The sequence below is a fragment of the Microcaecilia unicolor genome, chromosome 10 (assembly GCF_901765095.1).
Source record: "Microcaecilia unicolor chromosome 10, aMicUni1.1, whole genome shotgun sequence".
In the NCBI taxonomy this organism is placed as follows: Eukaryota; Metazoa; Chordata; class Amphibia; order Gymnophiona; family Siphonopidae; genus Microcaecilia; species Microcaecilia unicolor.
Genome location: NC_044040.1, coordinates 45,492,464 through 45,511,203, shown reverse-complemented (window position 1 = coordinate 45,511,203; position 18,740 = coordinate 45,492,464). Strand labels below are relative to the sequence as shown.

At 47.8% G+C, this 18,740-nt stretch overlaps 1 protein-coding gene across 1 annotated transcript in view; it reads left to right on the top strand.

Annotated features, from left to right (window-relative positions):
- BRD1 (bromodomain containing 1) overlaps nt 1-18,740 on the top strand; it is a 306,498-nt gene that overhangs the window by 54,304 nt on the left and 233,454 nt on the right. The window contains 1 exon segment of the mRNA XM_030215730.1: nt 10,051-10,179. Within this exon segment, the coding sequence (XP_030071590.1) occupies nt 10,051-10,179 (129 nt within the window).

Below are 18,740 nucleotides of genomic sequence, written 5' to 3'. Positions count from 1 at the left end.
TCCACTTTTGCCGATTGCTTTCTTTCGATGAGCAGTTCCGAGCTATGCTGAGGGAGCAGCTAGCACAGATGTAGCAACAGGCCGCTCAGGCATCGAGGGTGCTTGCACTAGCAGCAGGTCAGCCCCAACTTCACCCTGAGGCTTCTGTGTCTGTGCAGACGTTTTCGACACCGGCACCTCAAAGGGTGTCTATCTGGGCGCATACGATGCCACTCTCGAAATCGGGGGAGGAAACTTTCCCCTTAGTCGTAGACTAGTACTGTACCTCAGCGTTCTTCACAGTGAGGACAGGGTTCCTCTGAACTGAAGCAGACACAGACTCACCCAGTCCGCTGAGTATGAGGAAGAGTCTGATTGGGACCGCTCATGGAACTTTGAGGAGAATCTGCATTACTTCTCAGAGGAGGAGTCATATGGTATTCCCTCTGATCCCTTCCCGCCTCAAGAGAGACATACATATCCACCTGAGAATTTTTTTCACCCGATTTGTCAAGGAGATGGTTTCACCCATCCCATTTAAGTTAGAAATGGAGGAGGAACCCAGGATGGAGATGTTGGCTTTCATGGACTGAGTCTCCACATAAGGAAGGGGTCATGGTACCACTGCACCCTATCCTTAGGGATGCACTGACGAGGAGCAGGGAATCTCCCCTTTCAGTGCAGGTGGCACCAAAGAAAGTGGATACGTCGTATTGTATCCAAAGGGCTCCTGGATCTAGAGGGTCAAGTTGCCACATCACTCTCTGGTGGTCAACTCTGCCCACAAACGAACTAGGAGTTCCAGGACTCATGCCTCAGTGCCCCCGGGTAGAGAGGCCAGGACACTGGATTTTTTTCCATCCTAGACCTAAGGGCCCTGAACAAATTCCTGGTTAAAGAAAATTCAGGATGATTTCCCTAGACACCCTTCTTCCTATAATTCAGGCAAACTGGTTATGCTATCTGAATCTAGTCTGAGGAAGTATCTTAGATTTTGCATAGGGAAATACCACTACCAGTACCGCTTACTTGCGTGAGCTCCCAGGGTGTTCACCAAATGTCTAACGGTAGTAGCTGCGTATCTACTTAGGCCAGGAGTGTAGGTTTCCCTATCTGGACGATTGGCTGGTCAAGCACATCGCAGGAAGGGAGCGACAGTCCATAAGCCTGATTACTCAAGTGTTGGAGTTACTAGGGTTCATTATAAACTAACCAAAGTCCTACCTACTCCTGGTCCAGCGATTGGAGTGCATAGCAGTCCTGCTAGATAGGTTGCAGGAGCTGGTCTTTGTTGCCCAAGCCAGAGCGTACATCTTGTCAACGCTTGCCTCGCAAGTCCATGCCAGCAAGCATGTCTATAGAAGCCAGATCCAACAAAGATAGTGCATGAGAAATTTTTTTGAAATTCATTTACATATCAAGCGGTAAGTCATTGGGATTTGTTACCTATGGAGATTTAGAGCTCAAGATAATTATGCGGTGTTTAGCAAATTATTGAAGACTTTTTTTATTTAGAAAATATCTGGGAGTATATTAGAATTGTATTTTATCATTGATTGTATGCTTTATCTTTTTGTAGTGGGATTTGCCTAGCTCTTTTGACTGTGTAAGCCACACAGAACTTTGATGTTTTATTTGTGGAATATAAATGTAATAGTAATAATGTTGATTAATGGGCCATATGGCCTCAGCAGTGCATGTCACTCCCACGGTATGTCTCTAATTTAGAGAAGCCCAGTGGACCCTAGCTTTCCAGCGGTTTCAGGTGGCTGGGATCCTAGTGGATGTCATCCAAATTCTTCCAGAGTTGACTTGTGCTCCTCTCTGGTGGACAATTTGGATGAATTTGACTGTGGAACTACCATTCTCCGAGGACAAGCAGGCTGCTTGTTCTCACTGATGGGTGACGTCCACGGCAGCCCCTCCAATCGGAACACTTTCTAGCAAAGTCCTTTGCTAGTCCTCGCGTGCCGATGCGCACCGCGCATGCGCGGCCGTCTTCCCGCCCGAAACCGGCTTGAGCCGGCCAGTCTTCTTTTCTCCGCGCTCGGTACGGTTGTGTTTTGCCGTTCGTGCCCCGAAAAGTCGACCTCGCACGTCGTTTTCGACTCGTTTCCGTGAGAAACTTTGAAAATTGCTTCGGATAGACCTCTTTTGGTCTTTCCCTTCCTGTACTTAGAGTTTTTTCGCCCCGATAAGTTTTCTTTCGTCGTCGGGGTAGGCCTTAATTAGGCCCCGGTCGAAATTTCCTTCTCCCTATTTTTCTGGTGCCAAATTTCGCCATTTCGACTTTTGATCTCGCCGGCGTGATTTTTCCGCCCATGACATCGAAGCCTTCCAGCGGCTTCAAGAAGTGCACCCAGTGCGCCCGGGTAATCTCGCTCACTGACAGGCACGCGTCGTGTCTTCAGTGTCTGGGGGCTGGGCACCGCCCTCAGGCCTGTAGTCTGTGTTCCCTTTTACAAAAGCGGACTCAGGTAGCGAGGTTAGCCCAGTGGAACATTTTGTTCTCGGGCTGTTCGTCGGCACCGGGGGTATCGAGTGCATCGACGTCTTCAGCGTCCAGACCTTCAGGCACCGAGAGGACCGCTCACCCTCTGTTCAGGAGGTGTCGATGCGCTCCACTCTGGACAGCCCGGAACAGCCTCCACGCCCGGAACAGGTTCTGACGTCGACGCCTGCATCGACCTCCATGCCTTTCTCTGCAGCCGCTCTAAACGAGAGCCTCCGGGCCGTTCTCCCAGAGATTCTGGGAGAGCTGTTGCGCCCTAACCCTCCGGTACCGGCGGTGCTTGCGCCACCGGTACCGTCGAGCGTGGCGCCGGCTGGCCCATCGCCCGAGGTGAGGTCTCTGGCGTCGGTACCGGCTGCCGTCGCCTCCCAGGAAGGCTCCCCGACTACGTCGGCGGAGGGAGCTTCGCCGATGCGGGCGAGGGAGTCTACCTCTCGACGCCCCCATCGTGGACGTGGTACCACAGAGTCGAGTCGGGCGAGGTTGCAGACACAGGTCCGTGAACTTGTGTCTGACACCGAGGGTGAGGCCTCGTGGGAAGAGGAAGAAGACCCCAGATATTTCTCTGACGAGGAGTCTGAGGGTCTTCCTTCCGATCCCACTCCCTCTCCTGAGAGACAGCTTTCTCCTCCCGAGAGCCTGTCTTTCGCTTCCTTTGTCCGGGAGATGTCTACGGCCATCCCCTTCCCGGTGGTTGTGGAGGACGAGCCCAGGGCTGAAATGTTTGAGCTCCTGGACTATCCTTCTCCACCTAAGGAAGCGTCCACTGTACCCATGCACCATGTCCTAAAAAAGACATTGCTGGCGAACTGGACCAAGCCTTTAACTAATCCCCACATTCTCAAGAAGATCGAGTCCCAGTACCGGATCCATGGGGACCCAGAGCTGATGCGCACTCAGTTGCCTCACGACTCTGGAGTTGTGGATTTGGCCCTAAAGAAAGCCAAGAGTTCAAGGGAGCATGCTTCGGCGCCCCCGGGCAAGGACTCTAGAACCTTGGACTCCTTTGGGAGGAAGGCCTACCATTCTTCTATGCTCGTGGCCAAAATTCAGTCCTACCAGCTCTACACGAGCATACACATGCGGAACAATGTGCGGCAGTTGGCGGGCTTGGTTGATGCGCTCCCCCCTGAGCAAGCCAAGCCTTTTCAGGAGGTGGTCAGGCAGCTGAAGGCGTGCAGAAAATTCCTGGCCAGAGGGGTGTATGACACCTTTGATGTTGCGTCCAGGGCCGCTGCTCAAGGTGTGGTGATGCGCAGGCTCTCATGGCTGCGTGCCTCCGACCTGGAGAATAGAATCCAGCAGCGGATTGCGGACTCGCCTTGCCGTGCGGATAATATTTTTGGAGAGAAAGTCGAACAGGTGGTAGAGCAGCTCCACCAGCGGGACACCGCATTCGACAAGTTCTCCCGCCGGCAGCCTTCAGCCTCTACCTCTACAGGTAGAAGATTTTTTGGGGGGAAGGAAGACTGTTCCCTACTCTTCTGGCAAGCGTAGGTACAATCCTCCTTCTCGACAGCCTGCGGCCCAGGCTAAGCCCCAGCGTGCTCGCTCTCGTCAGCAGCGTGCGCCTCTGCAAGGCCCCTCGGCTCCCCAGCAAAAGCAAGGGACGAGCTTTTGACTGGCTCCAGCAGAGCATAGCCGCCATCCAAGTGTCAGTGCCGGGCGACCTGCCAGTCGGAGGGAGGTTGAAAGCTTTTCACCAAAGGTGGCCTCTCATAACCTCCGATCAGTGGGTTCTCCAAATAGTCCGGCAAGGATACACCCTCAATTTGGCCTCAAAACCTCCAAATTGTCCACCTGGAGCTCAGTCTTACAGCTTCCAGCACAAGCAGGTACTTGCAGAGGAACTCTCCGCCCTTCTCAGCGCCAATGCGGTCGAGCCCGTGCCATCCGGGCAAGAAGGGCTGGGATTCTATTCCAGGTACTTCCTTGTGGAAAAGAAAACAGGGGGGATGCGTCCCATCCTAGACCTAAGGGCCCTGAACAAATATCTGGTCAGAGAAAAGTTCAGGATGCTTTCCCTGGGCACCCTACTTCCCATGATTCAGGAAAACGATTGGCTATGCTCTCTGGACTTGAAGGATGCCTACACACACATCCCAATACTGCCAGCTCACAGACAGTATCTGCGATTTCAGCTGGGCACACGTCACTTCCAGTACTGTGTGCTACCCTTTGGGCTCGCCTCTGCGCCCAGGGTGTTCACAAAGTGCTTGGCTGTAGTAGCAGCGGCACTTCGCAGGCTGGGGGTGCACGTGTTCCCATATCTCGACGATTGGCTGGTGAAGAACACATCCGAGGCAGGAGCTCTGCAGTCCATGCAGATGACTATTCGCCTCCTGGAGCTACTGGGGTTTGTGATAAATTATCCAAAGTCCCATCTTCTCCCAGTGCAGAGACTCGAATTCATAGGAGCTCTGCTGGATTCTCGGATGGCTCGCGCCTATCTCCCAGAGACGAGAGCCAACAACTTGTTGTCCCTCGTCTCGCGGGTGCGAGCGTCCCAGCAGATCACAGCTCGGCAGATGTTGAGATTGCTAGGCCACATGGCCTCCACAGTTCATGTGACTCCCATGGCCCACCTTCACATGAGATCTGCTCAATGGACCCTAGCTTCCCAGTGGTTTCAGGCTGCTGGGGATCTAGAAGACGTGATCCACGTGTCCACGAGTTTTCTCGAATCCCTGTATTGGTGGACGATTTGGTCCAATTTGACTCTGGGACGTCCTTTCCAAATTCCTCAGCCACAAAAAGTGCTGACCACGGATGTGTGTCTCCTGGGATGGGGAGCTCATGTCGATGGGCTTCACACCCAAGGAAACTGGTCCCTCCAGGAACGAGATCTGCAGATCAATCTTCTGGAGTTACGAGCGATCTGGAACGCTCTGAAGGCTTTCAGAGATCGGCTGTCCCACCAAATTATCCAAATTCAGACAGACAACCAGGTTGCCATGTATTACCGGATCTCGCCCCCTGTGTCAGGAAGCCGTCAGCATGTGGCTCTGGGCTCGCCTTCATGGCATGGTGCTCCAAGCCACATATCTGGCAGGCGTAAACAACAGTCTGGCCGACAGATTGAGCAGGATTATGCAACCTCACGAGTGGTCGCTCAATTCCCGAGTGGTGCGCCAGATCTTCCAAGTGTGGGGCACCCCCTTGGTGGATCTCTTCGCATCTCGAGCCAACCACAAAGTCCCTCAGTTCTGTTCCAGGCTTCAGGCCCACGACAGACTGGCATCTGATGCCTTCCTCCTGGATTGGGGGGAGGGTTTGCTGTATGCTTATCCTCCCATACCTCTGGTGGGGAAGACTTTGTTGAAACTCAAGCAAGACCGAGGCACCATGATTCTGATTGCTCCTTTTTGGCCGCGTCAGATCTGGTTCCCTCTTCTTCTGGAGTTGTCCTCCGAAGAACCGTGGAGATTGGAGTGTTTTCCGACCCTCATCATACAGGACGAAGGGGCGCTTCTGCATCCCAGCCTCCGGTCCCTGGCTCTCACGGCCTGGATGTTGAGAGCGTAGACTTTGCCTCTTTGGGTCTGTCTGAGGGTGTCTCCCGCATCTTGCTTGCTTCCAGGAAAGATTCCACTAAGAGGAGTTACTTCTTTCTATGGAGGAGGTTTGCCGTCTGGTGTGACAGCAAGGCCCTAGATCCTCGCTCTTGTCCTACACAGACCCTGCTTGAATACCTTCTGCACTTGTCTGAGTCTGGTCTTAAGACCAACTCCGTAAGGGTTCACCTTAGTGCAATCAGTGCCTACCATTACCGTGTGGAAGGTAAGCCGATCTCAGGACAGCCTTTAGTTGTTCGCTTCATGAGAGGTTTGCTTTTGTCAAAGCCCCCTGTCAAGCCTCCTACAGTGTCATGGGATCTCAATGTCGTTCTCACCCAGCTGATGAAACCTCCTTTTGAGCCACTGAATTCCTGCCATCTGAAGTACTTGACCTGGAAGGTCATTTTCTTGGTGGCAGTTACTTCAGCTCGTAGAGTCAGTGAGCTTCAGGCCCTGGTAGCCCAGGCCCCTTACACCAAATTTCATCATAACAGAGTAGTCCTCCGCACTCACCCTAAGTTCTTGCCAAAGGTTGTGTCGGAGTTCCATCTGAACCAGTCAATTGTCTTGCCAACATTCTTTCCACGTCCTCATTCCTGCCCTGCTGAACGTCAGCTGCACACATTGGACTGCAAGAGAGCATTGGCCTTCTACCTGGAGCGGACACAGCCCAACAGACAGTCCGCCGAATTGTTTGTTTCTTTTGATCCCAATAGGAGGGGAGTGGCTGTGGGGAAACGCACCATATCCAATTGGCTAGCAGATTGCATTTCCTTCACTTACGCCCAGGCTGGGCTGGCTCTTGAGGGTCATGTCACGGCTCATAATGTTAGAGCCATGGCAGCGTCGGTAGCCCACTTGAAGTCGGCCTCTATTGAAGAAATTTGCAAAGCTGCAACGTGGTCATCTGTCCACACATTCACATCTCATTACTGCCTGCAGCAGGATACCCGACGCGACAGTCGGTTCGGGCAGTCAGTTCTTCAGAACCTGTTTGGGCTTTAGGATCCAACTCCACCCCCCGAGGGCCCTGTTTGTTCTGTTCCAGGCTGCACTCTCAGTTAGTTGGTAAATTTTTTAGGTCAATCTCAGTTATATCCTCGCCGTTCCGAGGCCCAATTGACCTTGGTTGTTGTTTTGAGTGAGCCTGGGGGCTAGGGATACCCCATCAGTGAGAACAAGCAGCCTGCTTGTCCTCGGAGAAAGCGAATGCTACATACCTGTAGAAGGTATTCTCTGAGGACAGCAGGCTGATTGTTCTCACAAACCCGCCCGCCTCCCCTTTGGAGTTGTGTCTTCCCTTCTCTTTGTCTTACTTTATATGAGACTGGCCGGCTCAAGCCGGTTTCGGGCGGGAAGACGGCCGTGCATGCGCATCGGCGCGCGAGGGCTAGCAAAGGCTTTTGCTAGTGAAGATTCCGATTGGAGGGGCTGCCGTGGACGTCACCCATCAGTGAGAACAATCAGCCTGCTGTCCTCGGAGAATACCTTCTACAGGTATGTAGCATTCGCTTTCCATATCCCGCCTCTTCAAAAGGTGCTAACGACTGGGCTGGGGTGCTCATGTAGATAGGCTTCACACACTAGGGGCTTGATCTGTTCAGGAAACAGCTCTTCATATCAATATCCTTGAGCTGTGGGCCATTTAGAACGATCTAACGACTTTTAGAGATCGGCTGCACAACCAAATTGTCATCCGAATGGACAACCAGGTTGCAGTGTTTTATGTGATCAAGCAGGGTGGTACAGGATCCCTACCCCTTGTGTCTGGTGGCAGTGAGCCTTCCTTCACGGGGGATGGACCTCTAAGCCACATACCTTCCAGGAAAAGACTGCCTGGGGGGGCAGACTAAGCAGGGTTTTGCAACCGCATAATTAGTCTCTCAATATGGGCGTAGTCGGAAAGATCTTCCAAGAGTGGGGCACCTCCCCCCCCCCCCCAAAAAAAAAAACAAGAATTTCTTTGCCACTCATCTCAACAACAAAGTTCCCAAGTTCTGCTTCAGATCACACAGCAGACTAGTTTCAGATACCTTTCTCCTGCACTGGAGGGAGTGTCTCCTGTATGTGTATCCTCCATTACTTCTAATAGAGAAGACTTTGCTGAAACTACGATCCTAATCATGCCTTACCTCCGAAGATCCATGGAGATTGGATTGTTTTCCGACCCTCATCACTCAGAATGAGGGATCTCTTCTGCATCCCAACCTCCAATCCTGGCCCTCAGAGCTTGGATGTTGTGAGCGTAGAATTTGAGGCCTTGGGTTTACCGGAGGGTGTCTCCTTTGTTTTGCTGGCTTCCAGAAAAGACTCCACTAGCAAGTGTTACTCTTTTTTTTTAAGTGGAAGAGGTTTGCTGTCTGGTGTGATGGTGAGACCTTAGATCCCCCCACTTGCCCTACACAAAAACTGCTTGAATACCTCCTGCACCTCTCTGAGTCTGGTTTGCAAACCTACTCCGTAAGGATTCATCTCTGTGCAATTAGTTCTTACCATCACTGTGTGGGAGGTAAGCCCATCTCTGTATAGCCTTTAGTTATTCACTTCATAAGAGAGTTGCTTTTGACAAAGCCCCATGTCAAATCTCTGATGGTGTCATGGAATCTCAATGTTCTCACCTAGCTGATGAAAGTGCCTTTTGAGACACTTGATTCCTGTCATTTGAAGTATTTGGCCTGGAAAGTTGTGTTTCTGGTGGTGGTCACTTCAGCTCGCAGGGCCAATGAGCTTCAGGTCCTAGTAAACTGATCCACTTAATACTAAATTTCCAGTTCTGTGCACACATCCTGTTCTGCTAACATTTTTTCCATATCATATGGCCATCCTGGTGTGAGTGTACTATATACCTTGGACTGCAAGTGAGCCTTAGTCTTCTTTCTAGAATGGACTAAAGACAGTCCACCTAGTTTTTTGTTTCTTTTGACCCAAACAGGATGAGAGTAGCCATAGGCAAATGTACAGTTTAAGCTCTTTGAGCAGGGACTGTCCTATGTTTGAATTGTACAGCGCTGCGTAACCCTAGTAGCGCTTTAGAAATGTTTGTTAGTAGTAGTTTAAAATTGGCTTGCAGATTGCATTTCCTTGACTTGTGACCAGGCTGGGCTGACCCTTGAGGGTCATGTCAAGGCTCTTAATTCAGAACCGTGGCTATGTTGGTAGCCCACTTGAGATCAGCCTCCATAGATGAGATTTGCAAAGCTGGCCCACACATTCACATCTCACTACAGCCTTGAGCAGAATACAGGATGTGACAGCTGGTTTGCTCAGGCAGTCATGCAGAATTTGTTCGGTGTCTAGAATCCAACTCCACCCCTCTAGGCCCAGTTTTGTTCTGTTCCAGTCTGCACCTCCACAACTAGTACACAAATTGTTTCAGGTTCATTGAGTACAGACCTCGACGTTTCAGGTTTTTACTGAGCCTGGCATTAGGTATTCCCACATGTGAGAATACTACCTTTTTCCACTGACTAAAGGACCCGAGCTCGCTCATCAGACTAAAAGGCACCAACTCATGCACGGTGGGACACTGCTAGAAATTTCTGCAATTTGATAATTAGAGTCCACCCTGGGCTCCATCAGATGACATCACCCACATGAGAATACTTGGGCCTGCTGTCCTTGGAGAACACCTGCTACAGGTGAGTAACTTTGCTATCCTTTCCTAAGGGAACTCCTAGCCAGTTGGGTATTCAGAATTAGCAGAATAAATAAGCAGGGGTTTATGCATATGTTAAAATTGCATATCATGGATCTCCATCTCATACATATTCATTGTGGTAATCCAGAAATCCCAACTGGCTAGATATACCTCCAGGAGGAGTTTTTAAAGTACTATAGGAAGGACATGATGTGCAAAAATGAAAAAAGGATGGTAGATTCTGTTGCCTAAAATGTGTTGCAAACAACAAGCTGTTCTCACTACTTTTTAAAAAAAAAATTGCTGTATAAGTTTAAAATGCTCTGTTCAATAAGCTGATTTTGAGTTTTTCTGTCTTTATTTAGGTTAAACTTGAACAAGTTGCCATGGAACTTCAGCTGACTCCTTTCACTGTACTCTTGCGATCCATCTTGGACCAACTGCAGGAAAAAGATCCTGCTCGCATATTTGCTCAGCCAGTAAACCTTACTGAGGTGGGGTTTTACTTAGTTGTTAGTACAATGTCTGAATGTCAGAACTACTCTGTGTGCTTCTTTACATCTGAACCTAAACCTGGAAGCAAAAAAATTATACAGTTTATTACATTTTAAAGTTTGCTTTTGCAAATATATTGTGCAAATTACTGCATATATTCAATTTGCTGATTATTTAATACTCAATTGGAAACTCCTCTATAACAAGCAACTTAGAACATGAATGTATGAAAATGATTTATCAAGTAGCTGAGTGGTGGTCATACAAAACATGCAGTTTTTCCAACCTTTCAGATGTCATTGTTTTAATAGTGTAAAGGTTCTGTACTGTCAGGGTTATCAGTCTGTTACAAAAAGCTTGGACACTATTATCTATTCTACTCTTCTGGTAATTAGTCATTTAATTTCACAGCTACTCTCAACCAATATTTTGGGCCAAACAAATCACATATGGCACCACCAGTGTTATCCACATGTACAAATATAACTGTCACCATTTTGCCATTTTTCCACCTTGGAGATTTCTTTTACCAAATGTCTCATTCCTTATTGTCCATGCCAGACCAATACAGATGAGCCGATTGGAGCTACAGAAAAACAGCTCAGAGCTGACTTCACTTCCCTTTGTAGGGGGCTGGTGCTGCCTTCAGCTCCTTAGTATTTCTCTAGCTTTAGTAGATGGTGAAGACATGAGGCCTGGTGCAGCAACTATGTGTAGGCTGAACAGGCTGCTCCTTGATGGCTATGGGTCTAGATAGAGCACAAACTCTGGAGAATGCAGCAGGCAAAAGCCCTTTGGGGCTAATTTCCCTCCCCCCCCCCCCCCCCTTGGGAACAGAGGGCCAGAATTGGCAGACTGGTTTACAGAGCCCAGGCTCACTCTGCCTACTTGCCTCCCCCTCACCTGTCCTATCCTTTGGGGGTTTGGATTCCCACTGTCGTCCTCCCCTATTCTTTGGAGGGAGCCAGAAGTTCATTCTCTGAGTGCCGGAAGAAAAAACAAAGCATAAACCTTCTGTGCAGCCTTTTCCCAGCCTACCTCCTAATCTGTTGTAGTGCTTTGTCAGTCAGTGGTGGCAGATATTTTTCTAGCCCAAAAGTAGCCCAAAATAGCCCAATATTAATAAGGTTGATATGAATATTAATATTGTGATCATAATTGGCATCAGCAGCATAATCATAATCGGCACCATCAGTAGCATCAGCATAATCAGCATTGTAAATCATCCATCCACTACCCAGCAGCAACAGCAAGGCAAGCATTTTTTTTTTATGGGCTGAGACTGCTGTAGTTCTCCTTTTCCCTTCCACCCTCCATGTATATCTCCCTTAGACACCTTTTTGCTACCCCCAGGAGACATCCTTCCCCCACACCAGCAGCAGACATGTAATAGTTTTAAGGCTAGGTTTTGTTTGCTGAACTCATGCTGACTTATTTCCCCTCCACCAGATTTGTTCTTCCTTGAATTTAAATGAGAACTAAGAAGCTAAGAAATTATTTACTCTGGTCTTAAAACAAGAACATCCCATCAAGCTATGCATCACCATTTGGAAAACAAATTGCATTCAACTCCCATCTCTTCTACTGCTGCTTTCTCTTAGCCATCATTATTCCCAGGCCGCATCTGTATTCAATCTCTCTCTCTTATAAATAGTAGTAATAAACAATATTGGAAGTGCATTTTTATAATATACCACTGCATTCCACAAAACAAAAGGAGCAAGTTCCTACAAACCATCTTTCTCTTTTGATCTAGGCACAGGGGAAAAAAAGATTTTACATGCTCCCAGGTTTCAACCTAAATCATGTTTAATGTGGGATATAAATGTCATAAATAAGTAAACAGATAGAATCTCTGAATTTTGAGCACATGATTCTCATAACAAGATGTCCATTTTGGTGACTCTTTACTAGGTGAAAACATCTTTGCACAAATACAGGGAGTCCCTATAACCAGCCCCTCCAAATGACACATTGATTTACAATCTAGAACCAATTACTATTCTGTGAAAGTTGCCAGGATCAAATAAAAATGCTACCAACAATAAAGAACAACATGGATAGAGCAGCTGGGTGAATGGGGGGCTGTGCGCGCAGGAAAGGGAGAGTAACCTGAACGCTGCCCGTCTCAAGTTGTCTTCTGTTCTTAAGTTAACTGGCAGCGGCAGCAGTCTCCTTCCTCCAGTTTGGACCGTCCGAGGGAGCCAGCATTCATTGCAGGCTCTCCCTGGCCTCCTCCCTGGGCTAGCAAGGTTTTTTTTTTTTTTTTTTCCTTTTACAGCTCACCTGTCCCTTCCAGCCCAGCCCCCCTCCTCTCTCTCTGTTGCGAGTCTGGTGGCTCCCTCGGTCAGTCCGTGCTCTCTCTGGCTTTTTTTTTTTTTTTGTTACATTTGTACCCCGCGCTTTCCCACTCATGGCAGGCTCAATGCGGCTTACATGGGGCAATGGAGGGTTAAGTGACTTGCCCAGAGTCACAAGGAGCTGCCTGTGCCTGAAGTGGGAATCAAACTCAGTTCCTCAGTTCCCCAGGACCAAAGTCCACCACCCTAACCACTAGGCCACTCCTCCACTCCTGCTAGCAGCTACTTATGGCTGGCCCTGTCTCCACAGTCCGTCTCATGCCAGGCTGGCCAGGTGCCATGAGGCCAGCTCAGGCCACCACCAGTCCAATGAGTCCACCTTGTTCTGCGTGCTGGCATTTTGGGCCGGATCTCCCGCTTCCCGTATGCACTCTATTGGTCCAATTAGGACCAATGGAGGGTGAGCTGACAGAGTCTGCCGCGGGGATTAAAAAGCGCCCAAATACCCGCAACCCACAAGCTTTCAAAAGATCCTGCAGGGGGAAGCAGGAAACTACCCAATTCAGTAGTTTTACCGCAGAATTGGCAACTTTGGTGTCAGACTGTGACTTGGGCAGAGGATTTGAAGTGATCACATTCCCCCTCTTTCTATCCACCTGCCTCCAATATGTCTGTCTGGAGATAAAAGGAGGTAATTTATGGCAGTTCAGCATGTCAGCTGATGATTTTGCCTGACTTGGGAGGAGGCAAGCAGGCGCCAAATGGACAGGTTTGATCTGTGGAGATTTAGCACCTAGCTGAAATCAAAGCTGGAGATGTTCCTCTGTTTGAGCTATGGCCCATGCAGTATGAATGGGGTAAGACCTGGTCAGCTCTCCTGTTTTGATGGAATCATCAGCCCTTTTTGTAGTCACTTTGTGCCAAGAAATACATATACACCATGCCATTTATTTCCTACTTTTTCCCTCTGATAGAAAAATGGGGAAGTTCATGAAGGCTATATTTCTAATCTTAGGTATGACAGAGCCTGCGCGGCTCCAGTACTCATAAGTACATAAGTACATAAGTAGTGCCATACTGGGAAAGACGAAAGGTCCATCTAGCCCAGCATCCTGTCACCGACAGTGGCCAATCCAGGTCAAGGGCACCTGGCACGCTCCCCAAACGTAAAAACATTCCAGACAAGTTATACCTAAAAATGCGGAATTTTTCCAAGTCCATTTAATAGCGGTCTATGGACTTGTCCTTTAGGAATCTATCTAACCCCTTTTTAAACTCCGTCAAGCTAACCGCCCGTACCACGTTCTCCGGCAACGAATTCCAGAGTCTAATTACACGTTGGGTGAAGAAAAATTTTCTCCGATTCGTTTTAAATTTACCACACTGTAGCTTCAACTCATGCCCTCTAGTCCTAGTATTTTTGGATAGCGTGAACAGTCGCTTCACATCCACCCGATCCATTCCACTCATTATTTTATACACTTCTATCATATCTCCCCTCAGCCGTCTCTTCTCCAAGCTGAAAAGCCCTAGCCTTCTCAGCCTCTCTTCGTAGGAAAGTCGTCCCATCCCCACTATCATTTTCGTCGCCCTTCGCTGTACCTTTTCCAATTCTACTATATCTTTTTTGAGATACGGAGACCAGTACTGAACACAATACTCCAGGTGCGGTCGCACCATGGAGCGATACAACGGCATTATAACATCCGCACACCTGGACTCCATACCCTTCCTAATAACACCCAACATTCTATTCGCTTTCCTAGCCGCAGCAGCACACTGAGCAGAAGGTTTCAGCGTATCATTGACGACGACACCCAGATCCCTTTCTTGATCCGTAACTCCTAACGCGGAACCTTGCAAGACGTAGCTATAATTCGGGTTCCTCTTACCCACATGCATCACTTTGCACTTGTCAACATTGAACTTCATCTGCCACTTGCACGCCCATTCTCCCAGTCTCGCAAGGTCCTCCTGTAATCGTTCACATTCCTCCTGCGACTTGACGACCCTGAATAATTTTGTGTCATCGGCGAATTTAATTACCTCACTAGTTATTCCCATCTCTAGGTCATTTATAAATACATTAAAAAGCAACGGACCCAGCACAGACCCCTGCGGGACCCCACTAACTACCCTCCTCCACTGAGAATACTGGCCACGCAATCCTACTCTCTGCTTCCTATCTTTCAACCAGTTCTTAATCCATAATAATACCCTACCTCCGATTCCATGACTCTGCAATTTCTTCAGGAGTCTTTCGTGCGGCACTTTGTCAAACGCCTTCTGAGTTAATATTTCAGCAGTAATGTTACTTGCATGTTAGAGCACCTCTTTCTTCCCCACACTCTCCCAGCTAGGGAAGCTATAGTGGGAAGAACTGCAAAACCAGCTCTCTGCTTTTCTGTACAGGCAGTTTCCCAAAGTGCCTTTCAGACCAGATTAGGTTTGTGATGCATGAAAAATTGCTGGAGCTTGAGAATAATTTAAAACAAAATTCCTGAATGACCTGCTTTCTCTTACCTTCAGGATCCGCTTTGAGCCCTTCCTAGCCCTAATAGGTCTCCTGAATGGAAAGAACCACAGGCTGACTTTGGCATTGTTTGTGATTCTACAGCAGTCCACTGACTTGGGCAGGACGAAGATGTCATGTCTGTGGCCGTGACCTCTCTCAGACTCCCCTTTATTTCCTGTGGTCAGCTTCTGAGCTGGCTTCTGTCTGTTCTTTGTGAGTTAGTTCTGTCTCTGTCTCTGTGTGCTGGCTGCATTAGATTGTCTGTGTGCTGTCACCCGTTCCAGATTTCAGCGCAGTCCGGTCCGGATCTTCCAGACTGCCAAACCTGCTTGTTTTGTTTGAACCTGCACAGCACCCTTAGTTGCCTGGTGACTGTTGCAGCTGAGTCTCAGCTGCTGCTGGGCTTATTAGCCATTTTGAAACCTTTCTGCTTTGCCTTTGCATTGCGTCTAAGGCCCTGGTATGTTGGTGCTTTTGCACTTCAGCCTGAGTTTGTTTCCTTGCTCTAGTTCTTGCCTGAAGTCTTGCCTGTTCTAGTTAGTCTATCTTTAGTTTAGGGTATTGCTTGTTTACTGTATTGCTTGTTTCCCAGTCTTGGGTCTTGTTTGTATGTCTTTGTCTAGTTCTCGGTTTATCTGTGTTTGTTCCTTGTTTCAGTGGCTGCTCGCAGCTTTCAGTCCTGCCCTTTAGCCTATCCTTTCCCTGCCTTGCTGTCCCTGTGCTGCCTAGCTGTTATCCAGTCCTGCCCTGTCCAGTGAGTCCTGCCGGCCACCTGAATCCTGGAGCTCAGTTCTTGGTGAAAAGTGGCCAGGTGCAGGTGAGGCCTAACTTTTCATTAAAGCTCTGTCTTGTCACTGGTGTGGGGTGGTTTTGCCTGCCGCTGCCGCTCCTCGGCAGTGGACAAAGGGCTCACAAACCCAGTTCCAGCTTTGAAAACGTGACAAGAGGAGACAGTGCCTCAGTGGGGAGATTATTTCGGGGAATCCTTATTTTCTAAGGCTTGATCTGTGGGTACTTTTCAGATGGGCCAGGAGAGAGATAAATCTGTAGGGGGATCCTATACTCCTGGGTGGTCATGGGCCTCCCCCCCCCCCCCCCCCCCCCCCCAAGTTGTTAGATGTGCTTCCTGATACATCTGACAACTGGAGATGGGATCTTGGCATATCCTTAGTCTGTGATACGTGATTCAAGCCTTAAATCTACTTAGATTTCAGCAAAGCCTTTTACATGGTTCCTCATAGAAGGCTCTTGAATAAATTTGACAGGTTAAAGTTAGGCCTCCAGTGCTGAACTGGATTAGGAACTGGTTGACAGACAGACGCCAGAGGGTGGTGGTTAATTTAATTCACTTGGAGGAAGGAAAGGAGAGTAGTGGAGTGCCCTAAGGATCGATACTGGGGCTGATTCTGTTCAGTATATTTGTAAGCGATATTGCCGAAGGTTTAGAAAGTAAGGTCTGCCTTTTTGTGGCTGATACCAAGATTAACAGAGTGGACACTCCGGAGGGAGTGGAAAACATGAAAAAGGATCTGTAGAAGTTAGAAGAATGGTCTTATGTTTGGCAACTAAAATTCAGTGCTTAGTAGTTCAAAGTGATGCACTTAAGGAGTAGAAATCCAAGGAAGACATAAGTGCTAGGTCATGAGATGCTGATATGCACAGACAGGGAGACGGATCTTGGGGTAATAGTATGTGAGGATCTGAAGGTGACGAAACAGTGTGACAAGGTGGTGGCTGTAGCCAGAAGGATGCTAGGCTGAATAGAGAGAGAGGTGTTACCAGCAGAAGAAAGGAGGTGTTGATGCCCCTGCATAAGTCGATGAGGCCCCACCTGGATTATTATGTTCAGTTTTGGAGGCTGTATCTTGCTAAAGATGTAAGAAGATTTAAAGTGATCCAGAGGAAGGCGACAAGAATGTTATGAGGCTTGCACCAAAGGACATATGAGAAGAGACTGGAAGACCTGAATATATCATAGAGGAGGGGCAGGGGAGATATGATACAGACGTTTAAATACTTGAAATGTATTAATATAGAAACAAATATGTTCCAGAGAAGGGAAAGTGGTAAAACTAGAGGACATGAATTGAGGTTGCAGGGTGGTAGACTTAGGATCTCTAATTAGAAAATGAATGATATAAAAAAACAAAATTTAAAGAATTGCATATGTGTTTGCATGTCAAGTGGTGCTTAGATGGCAACTCTGGCTGCATCAACTACTACTAATAGCATTTATATAGCGCTACCAGACGCACGCAGCGCTGAACACCTGACATAGAGAGACAGTCCCTGCTCAAAGAGCTTACAATCTAGATAAAACAGGCAAGACATTACGAGCAAGGGAAATACAGGGTAAAGAGGAACAGGGGAGGAGGAGGGCAAATGAGTAGCGGTTAGGAGCCAAAGGCAGTAGTGAAAAGGTGAACTTTCAGCATAGATTTAAAAACAGGCTGGTGCTGGGCTGGCTTGTACGGTCTGAGTCCTGCATATGGCGATCTGGTTTAGGATGGGCTGGAGAGAGCTTTAATGGAAACTCCAGTGGTTTGGAACATGAGTACAGTGCCAGGCAGACTTTTATGGTCTTTGTTCCATAAATGACAAGACGGATTTGGATAGGCTGTAGTGGGCTTTGACGAGAACTACAGTAGTTGGAATATATGGACAAAGCCAGGAGGACTTCTATGGTCTATGTCCCAGAAACGGCAAAGAAAGACCATGATCAAGAATTCATTGTTGATTTAAATCTTGAATTGATAATGAATTGTGACTATTGGGTAGACTGGATGGACCATTCAGGTCTTTATCTGCCATCACTTAATATGTTACTATGTAAGTGATCAAAACCAAGGGCTTTATATTATCTTCACAGTGAAGAGAGAAATAGGTAAATCACCTAGACAGGTTTTCCTTATGCAAAACCATAATTAAAGGGAAGCACAGTACTCGGAGACACCTGGATTTTCTATTTTATGTTATCAGTAGAAATCAAAATAAAACATGGAAAAGAAAATAAGATGATATCTTTTTTATTGGACATAACTCAATACATTTCTTGATTAACTTTCGAAGGTTGCCCTTCTTCGTCAGATCGGAAATAAGCAAATGTGGTAGCAGATAGTATATATAAGAAAAACATCAAAGCATTACTTTAACAGTCTGACAGAGTGGGAGGGTGGGGGTATGCATGGGGACATCAAAGCATTTCATTGATATTCTAACAGGATGGTGTGGGAAGGTGAGAGAAGGGTGATAAACAGAGAAATACAACTTTATGGTTTATAATGGGCTAGAAAACCCAGATCCTTATTAAGTCCTGTCTGTTAGTTTTGTGTACGAGAGGTTTCAGAATTCCCTCTATGAATCCAGATATTTCCTCCGTGAGTGTACTTTGATGTCCCCATGCATACCCCCACCCTCCCCCTCTGTCAGGGTGGGGGTATGCATGGGGTATCATCTTATTTTCTTTTCCATGTTTTATTTTGTTTGATTTCTATTGATAACCTTTAAGAGTGGACTAACACGGCTACCACACCTCTCTATTTTATGTTTAAATCCTTTTTATTAATAAGAAGGACTGATATCAGAAATGTAGGCAATACAAAGAACCCAAAAATCAACAGTCCCCAGAAAAACAGGTGTTTTTTACATTACCCCGCCCCCCCAATACCACTGTGAGATTGTCTTTCTTTTATATTTATCAGTCAAATTAGTAGAAACAGATATACCATGCACATATAGAAATATG